Genomic DNA, 17,991 nt, shown 5'->3' with positions numbered 1-17,991 from the left:
TCTCCCTCTCCCTCTCCCTCTCCCTCTCCCTCTCCCTCATTTTTGAGAGCTGAAATGGTGGGACAACAATGCCTTCAGTGGCCTGCTCTTTACAAAATCCCTGTTGCTATCAAAAGGTTCTTCTTCTTGGTGTCTAATCTAGTCCTTTTTATAACTATAGCTTGATCTCACTTTTTCTTACAAATTCTCTGCCTGTAGGAGGGAAGTGAAAGGAAACAAGACATAGGACAAGAGGGAAGAAAAGTATTATTCTTTAAGCCATTTCTATTTAGTGTGATTCACCTTGTAGAAATATACAAAGTGCTTAATGAAGCACCATGCTGTTCTCCCCCAAGCAATAATGATGATAAACAATATCTAACAGCAGAAAGATGTTTCAAAAGTCTTATAGACATGGAGAAAAATAAAATCTAGGATCTCTCTCTAGCTGAAAATATGTGAGTTGAGCAATGGTGTTCCTCTTAATCCCGTCTTGTGGTGCTAATCATCATTACTTAATTATGCTATTATCATTGGTGTAAACATCCTAGAGACACTAGCAAACACCTGCTTTGCTTATCTATTGCAGCCATGTAAAACCTCCATGACATAGAAGCTGAAAGCTAAGATTTCTGGTTATGTGGTTATGTGTCCATGGTTCATGGACAGTTGGAGATCAGTGGGACAGGTCTCACTTTGGAGTTGCATCCAAGAAGCATGTGGGACGGTGATCCTAAGCTCTAAAGGCCTAAGCACTGAAGATAGAGACTCACAATTGAAGGCCACTGATGCTAGGAGCTTAACTGAAACTCTCACTCTGAGTCCCCACACATGGCCTCTCCAAGTGATGTGGAAATCATAGAATAAAAAGTGGGCTTCCAGAAGGAGTCATGGTCCCAAAGTAGGTGTTCAAAAGCTTCCTTATGGCATAGCATCAACAGTAACACAAAGCCTTCCTGACACCATAACAGGCCAATCACAGGACCAGATCAAGGCAAAGGGTCTATATAGGCATGGACCCCAGGGGATGTGGTTTATTGGGAAGGGAAACTAGCTATCACATTGTTGGCATGGCAAAGTGTCAGACTTTAACTTCTGTCTTAGGGTTTTCCTGCTGTGAACAGACACCATGACCATGGCAACTCTTATAAAGGACATTTAATTGGGACTTGCTTACAGGTTCATAGGTTTAGTCCATTATCATTATGGAGGCAAGCATGGCAGCATCTAGGTAGGCATGGCACTAGAGTAACTAAGGGTTCTACCTCTTGTTCTGAAGACAGCTGCTAGCAGAAGACTGGCTTCTATTTGTTTAGGAGTAGGGTCTCATTGCCCAACCCCACAGTGACACACTTCCTCCAACAAGGACACACCTACTCCAACCAGGCCACACCTCCTAATAGAGCCACTCCCTGGACCAAGTATATTCAAACCACCACAATTAGCTCAGTTATTTTTCATTGTGTGTATCTGTGTTATGTTTGCACATTGTGTAAAAATGCACATGCCTAGAGGAATTCATGGAAGTTAGACAGGTTACCTGGTATCTTTCTGGATCTCTCTCTGTACTGTTCCCTACTGACCTGGAGTACTATTCTTTAGCTAGATTATTGGTTAGCAAACCTTAGCAGTCCTCTTGACTCCCCAACACCACCACCACTCACCATGTTGTAGTTAAAGACACATGCAGGCACAGCTGAGTTTTAACATGGGTGCTGGGAACCAGAACTCAGGTCTCTATGCTTGTACAGCAAGTGCTCTTACCCACTGATCCATCTCCTCAGCCCTACCTGTCCATAATGCACTGATTGAATATATAAACTCAGAGAAAAACAAAAAGGTCTAGTACTGTCTTCTGGCTTCCCACCCTTTAGCTGTGTGTCCTCAACAACAGATTTTAACCTCTCTGAGTCTCAAAGCTCCCAAATCTGACTAATGCCCTCACGTGGAAAATAAGATCAAAGGAGATGTTGTGAAATGGCCAGGACATAGTAAATGTTGAATAAATGTTAATTTTTGTTACACACTGGGATAATTAAGTCATTGAAAAACTAACTGTCAAAAATAAAAATTGGGAAAAGCAGCCAAACTAAGAGAAACGACTCAGAGCTCCAAGTGCTATGTCTGCCAAGCCTGCTGTCTCTTCTAAGGAACCCACAGGAACTGCATAGCCATCGCAGACACCAAAACTATCTCTGAAAGACCTTGGCCCTTTGTCCACAGCTAGTAGACCAGTTGGTGGGATGGTTTGATAACCAGACCTATGTTGTTCTTTCTCCAGATCTTTCCCCAGTCTGAGGACTACAAATGGCAGGGGAAGGGAATGAACTCTCCCAGGAATATCGGAGATGTTCTGGGATTCCAGAGCATAGTCTCTCTGTTCCCTCAGAGCTTCAGCCTGCCCATCTGCACCAGAACAGAACACATCCCTGAGCCAGTTGACTTTAAAGAAAAGCTGTGAAATGCAATTCAGGCAGTGGTGATCTGGGTTTCTCAGCTCATTCACCCCTGGCAAAGGTGCCCCGACTCTGTCAACACCACTTTCCCTTTGTGGAAAAATGTATGACAGTGGAAAAGATGGATTGTTTTCATAAGGGAAGTTAGAGCAACATCAAGTCCTGAGAGTTGAGGTTTCCACCTTCCTACTTCTTTTCTGAAAAATCAATATACTGTTCCCTCCAGCTCCCCCAAGCTAACCTCAAGGTCTCCTAAGTGTCCCCGATATTAGCCTGGGATTGAGGCGACCTCTTTGCTCACACAAAAGAAATAAGAAACTCTGTGTCTACAGATTAGTTTCTCAAGAGAGGCAATTACTAGAAACTTCAGGAAATGTCAAGTATGCATACCTGGCAATTTTGTTGGCTTTGATGGCTTGCTTGACTTAAAGCACTCATTAGGTGGGGCTGGAATATTTTTGCAGCATTTCAACTTGGAGAATTTTTAGCACCATGCTTGAAACTGGGTTCAGCTGGGGAGGAAGAGATGGAGACAGAGTCCTTCTAGAGAGCATCCTCAGAACATCTGCTGGGAACACCCTGGAATTTACCCATCTCTGACCACTGATAGTTACAGAGGTCACGGGCAGAGAGAAAATGTAGGCACTGCTCAAGGAGTGAAGAGAGGTTGTGGGGAATGACTTTTCTACATTTGAGTCACTGGCTCAAAACCCTTTCCTATGGCCAAATCTAAACAAAGTGGGGACCATGGAGATGGCTCAGTATATAAGAGCATGTACTCTGCAAGCATGAGGACCCAAGTTCATAACCCCAGCACACTTATTAAAAAGAAATAGCCAGACATAACTATGGCACTCTGGGGAAGACAGATGAATCCCAAGATCTCTTTGCCCAACCAGCCTAGCTGAAATGAACTACTTCTATTTCCGTGAGAGACCTTATCTCAAGGCAATAGGGTAGAGCCTGACAGCAGAAGACACAAGATGTCCTGCTTTGGCTTCTCCATGGTGCTTATGCATTCATGCACCCACACACTTACATGCATCTCCCACATGCACCAAATCATACACACACAAGGGCAAAGAAAGAGGGAGAGAGGGAGAGAGAGAAGGAAGGAGAGGGGAAAGAAGGAAGAGTTTAATGTGAGGTAAAGTCAAAAAAGAGCTAGAATCTTCCTGCTGTCTTCACTTGCTTGGTTTCTTTGGACAATTGATCCAAATGTCCAAGCCTCAGTTTCCTCATCTGTAAAATGGCATGCTGTGCTCATTTTTTTTTTTTGTTCTCTCCCATTACCTAGCTGTTTGTTCTTGAACATGCCGTTCTCACCTCCCGGAATCATTTTCCCTCACAGTGGACTCTTTCTTCTCACCTTGACCAAACCCAAAGGTCACTTTCCATCCTTGCATTCATGGTGCATGGTATCATCATCTGGGATTTTCTTGTACATTGCTATGTGTTGGTTTGTGTATTTATTAATTTATTCATTTATTTATTTACTCATTTATTTTGTCTTCTTTTTTCATTCTATCATCCCCATGAAAGAAAGAAGTATGTCCATTTTGCTAATTCCTATGTCTTCAGCACTTTGTGTGATGTCTCTCTTTGAACAAACAAACGAATGAATCAAGACTGACTGACTGACTGAATGAGTGAGTGAATGAATGACAACCGGTCACAATCACTAAGCACTTACCTGTGCTGGGTACTGTTCTCCTTGTGAAAACTGTCTTGTTTAATGGTTCTTCCATCTGAAATCAACCTCATGAAGTGGATGTTCTATTAGCCTCATTTTATATAGTGGGAAAATGAAACACAAAGCAATTGAATAAATTTCCCCCAAATCTATGAGCCAGGATAGAACCCCAGAGCAGTCCCCACATGCTTGGCTATTGAATGCCCATTATCATTAGTGCAATAAAGGCCTACAGACTGATTTCCAAGAAACTCCAATTGTATTAGGCTAAGCCAGAGCAAGCAAGGACCAGAAGGCAGCCCTCTGATCCAGACACCCTTCCTGAGCCTTTGCTTTCAGCTCTATGCCTGCTCATGAGCTTTCCTATGCCCACTGTGGTGCATTCTCACTAACCTCTTCAGTAGGTAACCATTTGCCAGCTATTTCCAATCTAAATGGAGACCCTGACTGTGTGCAATGCCAATTTGTGCCCACCTTCAGCCCATGCACGGGTCATTGCCTGCAAATACAGATGCTAAATACTTGGTGGAAGGATTTCCAGATGAATAAAACATTTTGAAATGCTCTTGAAGAGAGCACAACAAAGCTGTTTAATAAAAGAGAGCTTATTAAGTGCAAAAATGCTTACAGAGCAAGCACAAATCAATAGAAGTGTTCTTTGCCTTAATAAGCCCAATGCTTCATGTGTTCCCACCACTGGACCTTTGCACATGTTGTTTCCTTTATTGAAATGCCTTCTCCTTCTACACACTTTCCTCAGAAATGTGTTTTCTGGTCACTGCTCCCAGCTACTCCTTCCTAGCACACACTATAACCTTATTTATGCATTTTTCTATAGTTCTTTGGCCAATGTTTTTCTCCACCACTAAACTCCAAGATTGATTAAAACAAAATAGACAACATCTGTCCCATTTATTATCTCTTCACTGTACACAACTCACAAGTTCTTAAGAAGGCTGCTGAAAGGGCTGGAGAGATAGCTCAGTGGTTAAGAGCACTGACTGCTCTTCTGAAGGTCCTGAGTTCAAATCCCAGCAACCACATGGTGGCTTACAACCATCCGTAACTTTTGTGTCTGAAGACAGCTGCAGTGTACTTACATATAATAATAAGTAAATATTTTTTTAAAAAGAATGTTGCTGAAAAAATAATAGTAAATAAATAAATTTTTTAAAGTTGCTGAATGCACAAATGTTTGGGATATCAGGCTTACACTACTCTTCTCTGTCAGGTACAATGCGCAGGCCCCCATCCCCTTGGGATAAATATTATTAAATGATAATCTACAGCATAAACCTTGGTCCTGAGCTCCAAGTCTGGCTAATATAATCAGCAGTCTCTTATATCCAAGCCCTTCAGGAAAGAGCAAGAATGACACAAACTTAAACAGAGCAGTAGTTGGCACTGCCGGCTACTGAGAGAATGTGAGCAGCTAAGCTGGACTTTGCAGGCTCAACTGTTGGAGATGTAAATTCATAAAATCGCTTTACAGTTAGTTCTCATTATCTACTATAGAAGATGTACACTGTAGGCTCATGCAGCTCAACACTTGATCCTCAGTCAGTCAGTCAGAAGCATGGAAGGCTGTGAAATCCTTAGGAGGTAAAGTCTGGCTCTAGGACCTGAGTCTCAAGGCAGGTCCCGATGCCTGAGGGGCACACTTTACATTCTACTGTGTCTCTGCTTCCCAACAAGAGACACAATGTGAACTGCCACCTTATGATCTCACTGTGGCTTAAACTGTGAGCTAGAATAGGCCTTTCCTCAGCCAAGTTGCTTCCTATCCGGCATCTGGCCACTGCAAGAATAACTACAGCTATGTGTTCTAAAAACATAGGAGCACTCCTGTGTGTGCTACCCAAGAAAACTTCACATAGACATCTTCTCAAAGAGAGTCATAATGGTATGTGAAGTAGCATGCTCATAATGGGAAAATCCTGAAATAAAAGTGCTGGAGAGAGAGAGAGAGAGAGAGAGAGAGAGAGAGAGAGANAGAGAGAGAGAGAGAGTCTAAAGAATAAACTATATGTAATATATAAACTGTACTAAGTTGATACAATGCTATGAAGTTGTCAGAACTCTAAGCACTGACATAGCTAGGCCTCAAAAACACAGGCTGAGTAACAATAGGAAAGAATGGACTGGACTTGAATACCGACTATGTGGAGGAGCAACAGCAGCAAACCAAAGTCCCCCAGGTCAGACTCTACTTACCTCTAGAGAGAGAAAAAGGAGGGCAAACAGTGACTCTGAAGCTATGTCAAGACTGACATCACCTCTGCCTACACTGCCATTCCTTTTTATAAAGTAATGAACCAAATATAAGAGAATGTTCAAATGCCCTTAGTTTCAGGACAAGTGCGCCAGGCTGTGTGGGTGTGCTTGTTGAAAGAGGCTTCTCTATGTGAACTACTGCATGGTTTGCCTTGTGTTTGGGAGCAGGGTCTTGCCATGCAACCGTGGCCAGCCTCGAGCTCCTTGCCAGTCCTCCTGCTTTAGCCTCATGCACCATGTCATGAGGCTCGGGCAATGTTTTAAATGGCTACTGAGAAATAAGAAATGGGAGGGAATGGGAGGGAGGGAGGAAACATGAGAATGAGAGCAAGGCAGGGAATGGGAAGGGAAAAGGAAGGGAGGAGAGGAGAGAGGGAGAGGGGGAGGGGGAGGGAAAGGGAGGGCAGGGGGAGGGGGAGGGGAGGGTGATTCTGGCTTTGTTCCTAGACCTCTGACAAAGGACATAAGCTCTCTGGCGACCCTCATTTGCAAAGCAAGACTGACAGTGTCCAGAGTTGAACGTAAAGAATGAATGAGAATCAGTTTTACCTAAATAACTTTTAGACATCATGCATGCAGTTATTGCTTTTGGATTATTCCCTAATGCCTTTCTAAATACACACCTTATTCAGGGAAATTCATGTTTATAAAACTGACCAGAGATTGTGTGTGTGTGTGTGCGTGTGTGTTTATGTGTGTGTGTGTTTATGTATTTTAAACACCCATCTCCCATCTAACACTAGGAACAAGAATATTTTGCTATTACTTGAACAAAAATCATATACCTGTGTTATGTATGGGTGTATATACATATTAATTATTTATTGGCTGTGATTATCCTAAGGAAAAAGAGTGGGATGGTTAGAAAATGGAAACAGAAAAGAAATGTCTATGTCTTTGTGATTGTTTTTCAGTATGCACAGTGTATGTTGATCACTTGCTCCAAAAATCAATATGATTCACTTTAAAATTAATGTGAAGGTCATGCTTCAATGCACTTAAAAGGAGGACCTAGAATCTAAGTTCCATAAAGGTTATTGAAAGGTCATGCTGCTGAAGATGTAGCCAAGCGGGAGAGCATGTGTCAATATGTAAAAACCCTGGGTTCTGTCCCCAGCGCCATAACAAGGAAGGGATGCACCTCAAGCGCCTGGAGGCGACTTTTCTACCCTTGCTACAATACCCACTCGTCTTGTTGCTATTATAAATTGTCTGGGGGTTTGGGTGGAGGCAACTGAAGGGAGGGAGGGCTTATTTTGGGATCACAATTTCAGGGTACAACCTGTGGTGGAGGGGAAGTCACGGCAGCAGGAGCAGGAAGCTGCTGGTCATATGACATCCGCAGTTAGGAAGTAGAGAGAGATGGAGACTTATACTCAGCTGGGCTTTTCCTTTGTATTCATCCAGGATCCCAACCCAAGAAACAGTGCCACCTATAGGTATGCTCAGAGGCTTGTACTGGGTGAGTCTAGAGCACCCAGTTGGTAATCAGCATCAACCTTCACTCCCATGTTTCCAGTCAGGACATTTGGGATGAAGGATTCGATTCAGGGAGACAGCACTGAATCTCATGGGCCACTTCTGTTGTAGGATGATGTCAGCATCACCTCTAACAGCTGCATGAGGCACAAATAGACAACCTGAGTGCACTGAATCTCCTGAGCTTCCAGGAATTCAGCCTCACATCTATAGTAGGATAATGTCAGCATCACCTCTCACGATTGCATGAGGCACAAGTAAACTATAACTGGATCGTGTCCAGCTGTTTGATTGTGTAATTTGCATTGCTGAGTGTCCCCCCAGAAACACCTATGTGATTCTCTGACATCTATTGGTGCACCCCAGAAACCTCAAGCCCAAGGCCTCACTGGTAGCCTTGGGAATAACCTTGATTCTCTTCTCTTCACAGCAAATATCTTGACAGTCATTATCCTCTCTCAACTGGTAGCCAGAAGACAGAAGTCCTCCTACAACTATCTTCTGGCACTTGCTGCTGCTGACATCTTGGTCCTCTTTTTCATTGTCTTTGTGGATTTCTTGTTAGAAGATTTCATTTTGACCATGCAGATGCCTCTGATCCCTGACAAGATCATAGAAGTTCTAGAGTTCTCCTCCATCCACACTTCTATTTGGATTACGGTCCCCTTAACGGTTGACAGGTATATCGCTGTCTGTCACCCACTCAAATACCACACAGTTTCCTACCCAGCCAGGACCCGGAAAGTCATTGTGAGTGTTTACATAACTTGCTTCCTGACCAGTATCCCCTACTACTGGTGGCCTAACATCTGGACCGAAGACTACATCAGCACCTCCATGCATCATGTCCTTGTCTGGATCCACTGCTTCACCGTGTACCTGGTGCCCTGCTCCATCTTCTTCATCTTGAACTCCATCATTGTGTACAAGCTTAGGAGAAAGAGCAATTTCCGCCTCCGTGGCTATTCCACAGGGAAGACCACTGCCATCTTGTTTACCATTACCTCCATCTTTGCCACCCTCTGGGCCCCCCGCATCATCATGATTCTCTACCACCTCTACGGAGCACCCATCCAGAACCCTTGGCTGGTCCACATCATGTTGGATGTTGCCAACATGCTAGCCCTTCTGAACACAGCCATCAACTTCTTTCTCTACTGCTTCATCAGCAAGCGCTTCCGTACCATGGCAGCTGCCACACTCAAGGCCTTGTTCAAGTGTCAGAAGCAGCCTGTACAGTTCTACACCAACCATAACTTTTCCATAACAAGTAGTCCCTGGATCTCACCAGCAAACTCACACTGCATCAAGATGCTGGTGTACCAGTATGACAAACATGGAAAGCCTATAAAAGTATCCCCATGACCCCACAGGGCTGGCACTTGTGCCTCTGTGTAATGTTTCCAGATGAGAGGGTATCCCATCCTCTGGCTGAACAGCTCTCCTTAAGAGTGCTAACCTGATTTCCAATCTCCACAGACTGAGCAGATCTCAGTCTGCCAGATGAGAAGAGATGGAAGAGAAAAGAGGAGAGCATGAATCTTGGTGTTTGAGGGTTTTTCTTTTTTTAATGCACGTATTTTCACAAAATCATACTGACAGCCAAAGGTCCTGCTGGCTTGAAGACACCATTGGCACTTATAAATGCCATCATATTGTGACCAGTAAAGACCACAGTAGAGAAGTAGTTAGTGCTGGTACCATCCACAGCCACTAGGAACTAACCACTCATGTGTGTGATCCACTAAGTCACCGTGGTGTGTAGCTGAGCCACACTCTTCTTCCAAGAGTCAGGTCATCCATCATTTCCTTGTGCCATTGCCAGCAGCTAACAGGGCTGACTGATTTGGAATTTTTTTTCAAAGGTGCCCTTTGTCCCAGGCAAAGCTGTGGTCTCCAAGTGGCACTGGCAACTCTGGCTGCAGCATGACAACATGGGGAAACGGACGTGTCACATCCCATCCAAACTGTTGCTGGAATGTCTACAGGGAGGTTCCAAACCCACATGACTATGTCCCTTAGACTTGGGGGTCTAAGGTTTTCTATTTGCCATAATGTATAGATTTTATGTCTCCTCTAAAACAAAGACCCTGCCTGGTGCGTGGGGGAAAAGGAGGAATTCTTGAGCCCAGAAAAACAAAAAAATCAAGCCCACTCTTGCCATTGTTTTGATTCATCCCTGTGTCTGATGTATACAATCCTTGCATTCAAATCATCTTCCTGTGGCACCACACGATTCCTAGAGAAGCCTTTTCTGTGTCAAGCTGTTAGTCCTGCCCCTTGCTTGCTCAAGCCCTCACCAATATTGCTTTACTTGAAGTGACTTCTTAACTGGAGATACTAATTGGGGGGTCAGAAACTGAAGCTCTTCTGGTGGGAAGGAAGTGTGTAGATCTCACCACAGCCCAGCTGGCATTGCTGTATAAGACCCTAAACACAAACACAGAGGGGTGGCTGTGACATAGAGGTGACATAGAGGAGTGGCTATGCCAATCACTGTTCTTGCCTTTGATGTAAGTGGCTCAGTTGGGGGAAGGGTGCCAGCTATCAGTAAAGCTGTTTAACTCAGATGTTTCAAAGACACTAAATTTTATTTATTATTTTCCCCTTACCTGTTCAAGGTAAGAAGAGACCTAGGATGTGGATAGGGGTGTCTCCGAGGATTACCACTTATATGTGCAGACATATAGCACATACATATAGACATGACTATATTAAACTGTTGTGTGGTGTGCTTTAAACTCTAGTGTTCACACTAGACTTCCCCTTATTTGTGTTTTTTATTTGTGCCCCTTTTCCAGATTCTCAGCATTTGAAACCATCCCTGGTTTGGAAGAAATCTTCCAAAATGATTTTTGAAACTGCATGATATTTTTGGTGTCCAAACCTGAAACACTTAGCCCCATAGACTTGATTTATACTGCATTTTCTCTCTCAATTGGAAGGCATGTCCCTATCACCTTAAGGGGTTCTATAGCAAAGGAGTGGGATGGAAAGGCCCCTGGAGCAACACAAGTCCCAAATTTCCACCAAGGCCGTTCTATACCAACCCAGTGCAATCTGAATTTGTATTGTTTCTATCCCTGTTAAATGGCTTATGGGAGAGTCTCACCAACCCCAATAGTTAGATTCTGAAGTCAGTGCAAAAATGGATGAACTTATGGGGCTGTGGTTCCTACACACAGTCCTCAGGAAAAAAGACCTCTGAACATCCAAGACGCTTCATTTTGATCCAGCATTGAGACGGGCCAATGATACTTTGGTTGAAGATAATACAGAGTCAGCTGGTGTTTAGGAGGTGTGTCCTATTATTGTGATGTATCTGAGAAAATCAGGATTGCCTGGATACAGCAAGCCACACCCACTAAAAAGTCTGCAGAAGTTACTCATGTGAGGGATGAACTGAGTCCTAGCTTCCATATCACTTGCTCCCTAGAGCATACACTCAATGAGTGAAATGTGAGCAAATCCCCCACATCTCTTGAATTGCATTTCTTTCATTTTCCCCCCAAGCATGTACAATTGAATGTATGTTCATTAGCTGTGTGTATGACACAATTCCATTGCCCTTGCCCCGTATGTAAACATGAACCAAAGGTTACCTAGGCTGAGTATATATTATATATGTGTGTGTTTATTTATTTTTAAGACATATCTCTAAAACTGTTAGCTTGAGCTATACATAAATGATTCAAAGTGCAATATCTATAAAGGTTAAGCAATTCCTTTTTGAGAATGTATACAGGATGAGAAGTTAGTCTTTGACTCTCAGTGCTGCCTGCTCTGTGTTTTAAACTGTGTAAAACAATTAATTATTTAAAGGCTGGGTGTGCACTGGGAATGCTTCCCCAGACATTCATTTATGACTTTTCTTAACAGTAGAGGTTCTATTAGGTAGGTATGGCAGCATCTCTTTCTTAGGACTACATTTCTATTTCTCTAAGCAATTTTTCAAACTAATCCATAAAATCACTCCAGAGAGCTGCTATATCTTCTGTTTAAAATACACATGGATACCCTTTTGGTTAGATTGCTATATATCATAGCCTATATATGTATGTATATATACATATATATGTATACCTTTTAGTGTATGTGTGTGTATGTATGTATATATATATATATATATATATATATATCCTAAAGTTTAAGTTTTTAAGATTTCAGATGGAATATTCATTTATTTACTATTTATATTAATAATAACAAACAATGATGAAGATGTTTTCTTTTTAACTTTAAAGATCATAAGCCTTTTCTTTCAGGCCAGGTTTGGAAGATGAAGCTTGTCACATAAACAGCTGCTGCTAAGGACAAGCACCTTAGCCTGGGTTTTTGTGGTGCTTCTCTCAAAGACTGTTGTTCACTATCACCTCCATTGCTGTATGATTTGTGTCCTTGGACATGGTGACAGTGCCACACATGTACATGCTGAGTCTTTTGCTTAACAACTGGAAGCCTGGGGAAAGAGATAAGGGGGACAGCAGACAAACCATAAAAGATAAGCCATGCGAATGAATGAACATCCCTGCTCCAACCACCTTGCAATAGGAAAGGGTTATTTTGCACAGCTGGTGCCTCCTTGTCCAGCGTGGGGAACCCTTTGGAAGTGCATTAATGACTCTAATGTTGACGACTACTACTGCTCAAAAAGGGAACACGGGGTTACTACAGATAAACAGTAAATGCTCATATTTTCTTAACTAGATAATATATTGTGTTTGGACTAGTTTGTAAACTAATTCTAATATGGTGCGCACTTGGTGTTTGCTATTTGCATATATGTTCAACCACCTGCAGTATGCTGGGTTTTAGTTATATTATTTTTAATTGATAAATCATAATTGTATACAGTTATGGGGTGCCGTGTGATGTTTTGATATGTGTATTAAATGTGCAATGATTAAATCAAGCAAATCAACACAGTGCCTCACTGATGTATCTTTACTGAGACATTTGAAACTTACCTTCATGTCTGTTTTCATGATTTATTATTTGGATTAGAGAACTTCTTCAGGGGGACAGGTCTTAAAATATTCCTCTGTCTAATTAAATTTTTGTAACCTTTGGTCAATAGTTCCCCACTTCTTGGCCCCCACTTCCCCAACTTTCTGATATCATTCTCTACTTTTATGGGCTCAATGGTTTGTTTGTTTGTTTGTTTGTTTGTTTGTTAAATGGTTTTGTTGTTGTTTCATATGATGTTTGTCTAGACCTAAGTATAATAGTATACCTTTAGTATAATAGTCCCCAAATATCAAAATACCAATGAAAGTTTTTTAATGTATTTATTTATTTGCTTTAGATCCTAATATCAAGCATCCCTCTCCTCTCAGGGCCCCCTCATGCAGATCCTTTCACCATTCCTCCCTCCCCTTCCCCTCTGAGAAGGGGGAGTCTTCCTCTGGGTATATTCTCCCCCTGCCCAATCCCAGCACATCAAGTCACCATGGACTAGGTGCATCCCCTCCCACTGAGGCAGCCTAGTTAGGGGAATGGAGTCCACAGGCAGGTAGGCAACATATCCAGGGCACTCCCTGCTCCAGTTGTTGGGGGACCCACATGAAGGCCAAGCTGCACATCTGCTACATATATTCAGGGGGTTGGTTGGTGGTTCAGTTTCAGAGACCCCAAGAGTTCAGATTGGTTGACTCTGTCCATCTTCCTATGGAGTCCATGTCCTCTTCGGCCCCTCAATCCTTCTCCCAACTCTTCCACAAGACTTCCTGAGCCCCATCTAATGTTTGGCTGTGGGTGTCTGCATCTATTTCTATTGTCTGCTGGATGGAGCCTCTCAGAGGACATTTATGTTAGGTTCCTGTTTTTAAGCATGACAGAGTGTCATTAATAGTGTCAGGGGTTGGTTCTCATGGGATGAGTCTCAATTTGGGCCAGTCATTGCTTGGCCATTCCCTCTGATTCTGCTCCATCTTTGACCCTGCAAGTCTTGTAGGCAGAACACATTTGGGCCAAAGGTTTTGTGAGTAGGTTGCTGTCCTTATCCCTTATCCCACTGGAACTGATGAGAGTATTTAAATGAACATTTTACTTATAATGTTATGTTAAATATTAGCATAAAAGCAGAATCTCAGGCTAGAGAGATGGATCAGCTACTAAAGACTAGGAAAAACAAAACCAGAATCCTACCTGCCTTCTTGTTGGTCATATGGATTTCAGAAATTTAGATAAAGTTCTGCTTTCTGTAATCCTAAATTGCTCATTACTGTATGTAAATCTGGGTTCTATTATGATTGTATCCTCTGTCCATCTTTGAGGCAATAAGGTCTCTAATCATAAATAGAATTAGCACATGGGAAAGTGCTCAGACTTCCACGTCAGGCAGTTGTGGATTCCTGTCCCAACTGTACTACTGACCAGATAGATATACGACTTCAGCATGTCCTTCGAGGCTATAACCTGAAGAATTGTCCTAATCTGGAAAGCACTACTAATTGCAACTTTCCATTTCTCTGCAAGGCACGTAGATGCTCTTGTGATAAGACACCTACAGTCTGGAGTGGGACACCGTGAGCCATGTGACCTTAGACAATGTGTCTCAATTTCTTCATCACAATGGGAACTGATTACATTCCAGTAAGTACCTCATAGGGTGCCTATCATATCAGGGTTTTTACAGCTTTCCTTCCACTACACTTTACTGGTGAGGATGCTGAGTGCCAAGAGGTGAGTGAATAAGTCCAGAAGGAATGTCTGTTATCCTCTTCATTGTCTCTCACTGGACCATCTGAGTCCTCCTCCAAAAGGTCACATTATTTTTATGTCCTTTTTTTAGAGGTGGGAATATTGTGTAGTTTTGCAGTTCTTCAAGCCCAGATCAACCAAGCATGAGATATATTATAACTTCATCATAATTAAAACACATGGCTTGACATTTCTCTGTAAAGTGGAACTTTTCTTTAAATTGATTCTATCAGCTCTCAAACTCTCTATGCATTTTCCCACACAAACCACCATCAATTCTGACAGCCACCCACAAACTATTGTCACAACCTATCTTTGCATCAACCTAGAGACTGGATGTGACATAGCTGAGGAGAGGTACAGAACAGCAGGGGAAAAATGCCTAAAGGGTCACAGTATCTGTTAGCCATAGCCAAGGATCCTCATTAATTTTGCTCACCAGCTCAAAGAGGCAGGATAAAAGTGAGCCAATGGAGGCTGAACTGTTAGATAATGATCCTTTTATTAATACATTCTGCTAAATGATGGCTCAGCCTCCTAGGAGGATGTGCAATTAATCCAAATACTTGCCAGACACAACAAGAGGAATGAGTGCCTTGTATCTACAGGGGTAAATAGATACTGTGAACATCCTGGGTTTGTTGGGAGAATGTGTTACTGTGGTGTCAAAAAGGAAAGACAAGAGTTCCCCAGTTTCAAAAGAACAAATAGGGCAACAGAGAGGAGAGAGACCTTGTCATGAACTCTCTGCACAGGGTGTCACCCTGTGCATGAGCTCTGTTACCTGCACACTGATGGTGACACAGTATTTCTTTCTAAGTGAGATGTAACCAGAGCAAGTGAGTTAAAACGGCTGCAGGAGGGATTTGTACTGAATACAAAGAAGAAACCTACATAGGGATGTCTATTAATGCTACAAATGAGCTTCAGTGGCAGCTCTCAACCTGCTTCTCTGTTTCCATTTCAAAAAAAGATTCTGCATCACAGAGAGCCGAACCACACTGAGATGTTTCAATATAGAGACTTCGGTCACGAGACTCTTCACAATGGTCTGAGCAAGATTTAAAAACCAGCAAGCGCTGTTAGGGTACCTGAGAAATAATGGGGAAGATCCCTCACCCACACACACACACACACACACACCATGACATTGGATGAGAGAGTGAAATTGTAGCTGGATGTGAGCTAGCATTTTGGAAGAGAGGCTTTCCAGAAAGGAGCTCTTACATACTGCTGCCACACTTAAGATGTCAGAGGGGAAGGTAGAGCAATGTTCCCCGAGCTCTCCCTTCTACATAGATGCTACGCCTGCTAGCACTCAAACAGAAGTCCTCGAGGAAGAGAGAGCAGGTGGTTCATCTATAGATACCAGATCCACACGCAACAAATAAAAAGAAAACCAAGGACAGAATGAGACAGGAAGCAACTACAGAATAAACAGCAAAATTTGGAGTTTCATTTTATTGTCATTGAATTCTTAGAGGGATAATGAAGCTCTTTGAAATTACATCATCCAAATATCCAAAAAGAAATCTAAGACCTCCAAAATATTCCCTTTACTCAAGAGCATACCCTCGTGTTAGTAAACACGATTTCCAGTAGTCCCACTACACATTTTCCAAAAATCACAAAATGCATCATGTACCTTTCTCAACTAGCTTTAAACTTTCATGGTTAGAAATTCCTCATAATAATCCTCAGGATTTCCAAGGCCAAACTATTAACTTAAATTAAATAATGTCTACAAATAGAATGCAGTCACTCATTGAGCCCTGGGCATCTCTTTAGTCGATTATTTATTTGACTGATATTTATTAAGCTATGCCATGTGTCAAAATCTATTCTAGTCAGTAACTTGTTAGTGAACAAGACATATAAGCCTCTTGTGGCATGTCTTCTCCATGGAGAGAGATAACACTGAAGAAAGCAAGTTAGATTAAAGCAGGCAGGAATGAGCACTGAGACTGGCAGTACTAAGCCATCCAGGTCAGACAGAAACAACATTAGATAACCCATTCAAGGAAGCTCTGTCTGAGAAGGCAGCTAAAGAACTGGAGACCTTGGCACAAAGAAAACAGCGACAGCAAGGGGACCAGAAAAGAGATGGTCCTTGAAATGGGAATGACCTTGGGCACTTGGTGGATTGCAGAAGACTGGAACTGCTGACGCATCATGATCTAGCAAAGGGGTGTTATGAAACAAGGCTGGGCAGGATGGCAAGAGCCAAGTCATGCAGAGCTTTGTGCCCTGGTCAAGACCCTGGAGGGAGACCACTGGGCACCTCAAGCAAGGGACTGATTTGGTCACCTTACCTCCCTCCTCATGACCTGGCCTCATGCACTCAACTCCATTTTCAGGTGAAAAAAGAAAAATGGAGTCTTGTGAAAATTAAATTAAATTTACTCAAGATGACAATGAGTAACTCATGAGCTGGTATTTAAGTCCAGGCCTGCCTGCTTACAAAAGCCCCTTCAGCAGGCCACCTTGACATGTTGTCATTGACGACTCACGTTCCTGATCCTGAATTAGCAGTTTGGTCCCATTAGCCTTTTCCTCATCCAAACTTGATATTTAGGCTACAGTCATCCTCCAATCCCATTAATGAGGAATCTGAAGTCATCCGGGCATAATACCCTGTGGTTCTTCTTCATGACCCACTTTGTGTGTTTGATGAAATCTGGCAGAGCTGCACTTCAGAACTACAAGTAAGATAGAAATAAAAACAAGGAAGGCAAAATCAAGTATAAACTTTTACATTTTCCCTGGACCACTCTCAGTAATATTTTTCATGTTGTCATTGTTTTGCAAAGGCTTTCACACAGATTTTACCCCTCAGTCTTTCTCCTTTAAGATTACCCAGAGCCACGAGTCCCACCATGTGTTTCTTTGATTGGTGGTTTAGTCTCAGAGAGCTCTGGGGGTACCGGTTAGTTCACATTGTTGTTCCTCCTATAGGGCCACAAACCCCTTCAGCTCCTTGGGTACTTTCTCTGGCTCCTTCATTGGGGACCCTGTGCTCCATCCAACAGGGATGCCAGGGCCAGGAAGCAGGAGTGGGTGGGTTGGAGAGCAGGGGGAGGGGATAGGGGATTTTCAGAGAGGAAACTAGGAAAGGGGATAGCATTTGAAATATAAATGAAAATATCTAATAAAAAATAAAATGGAAAAAAGGAATAAGAGGATATAAGTTTATACAAAATGTGGAAAGGAGCTCTTTACCAGTAAACCAAGAATATATACAAGAAAAATTTGAAAAGAAAGAAAGAAAGACAGAAAAAGAGAGAGAGAGAGAGAGAGAGAGAGAGAGAGAGAAAGAAAGAAAGAAAGAAAGAAAGAAAGAAAGAAAGAAAGAAAGAAAGAAAGAAAGAAAGCAGCCACTGTGCCCTGTCCGAGGTTCTGAAACTTTAC

The 17,991-nt window shown here is 42.5% G+C and overlaps 1 protein-coding gene across 1 annotated transcript in view; it reads left to right on the top strand.

Moving 5' to 3' along the window:
- Positions 1-12,802, top strand: part of Gpr139 (G protein-coupled receptor 139) — a 43,718-nt gene extending 30,916 nt beyond the window's left edge. Inside the window, exon 2 of the mRNA XM_021168519.2 lies at positions 8,312-12,802. Coding sequence (XP_021024178.1) covers positions 8,312-9,246 — 935 coding nt within the window. The 3' untranslated portion in view covers positions 9,247-12,802. The remainder of the gene's footprint in view (positions 1-8,311) is intronic.
- Positions 12,803-17,991: the final 5,189 nt, after the last annotated feature.

This window comes from Mus caroli, chromosome 7 (genome assembly GCF_900094665.2).
Source record: "Mus caroli chromosome 7, CAROLI_EIJ_v1.1, whole genome shotgun sequence".
Taxonomy (NCBI): domain Eukaryota; kingdom Metazoa; phylum Chordata; class Mammalia; order Rodentia; family Muridae; genus Mus; species Mus caroli.
Note: the sequence above shows the minus strand (reverse complement) of the source record. Positions and strands in the feature narration are given on the sequence as shown.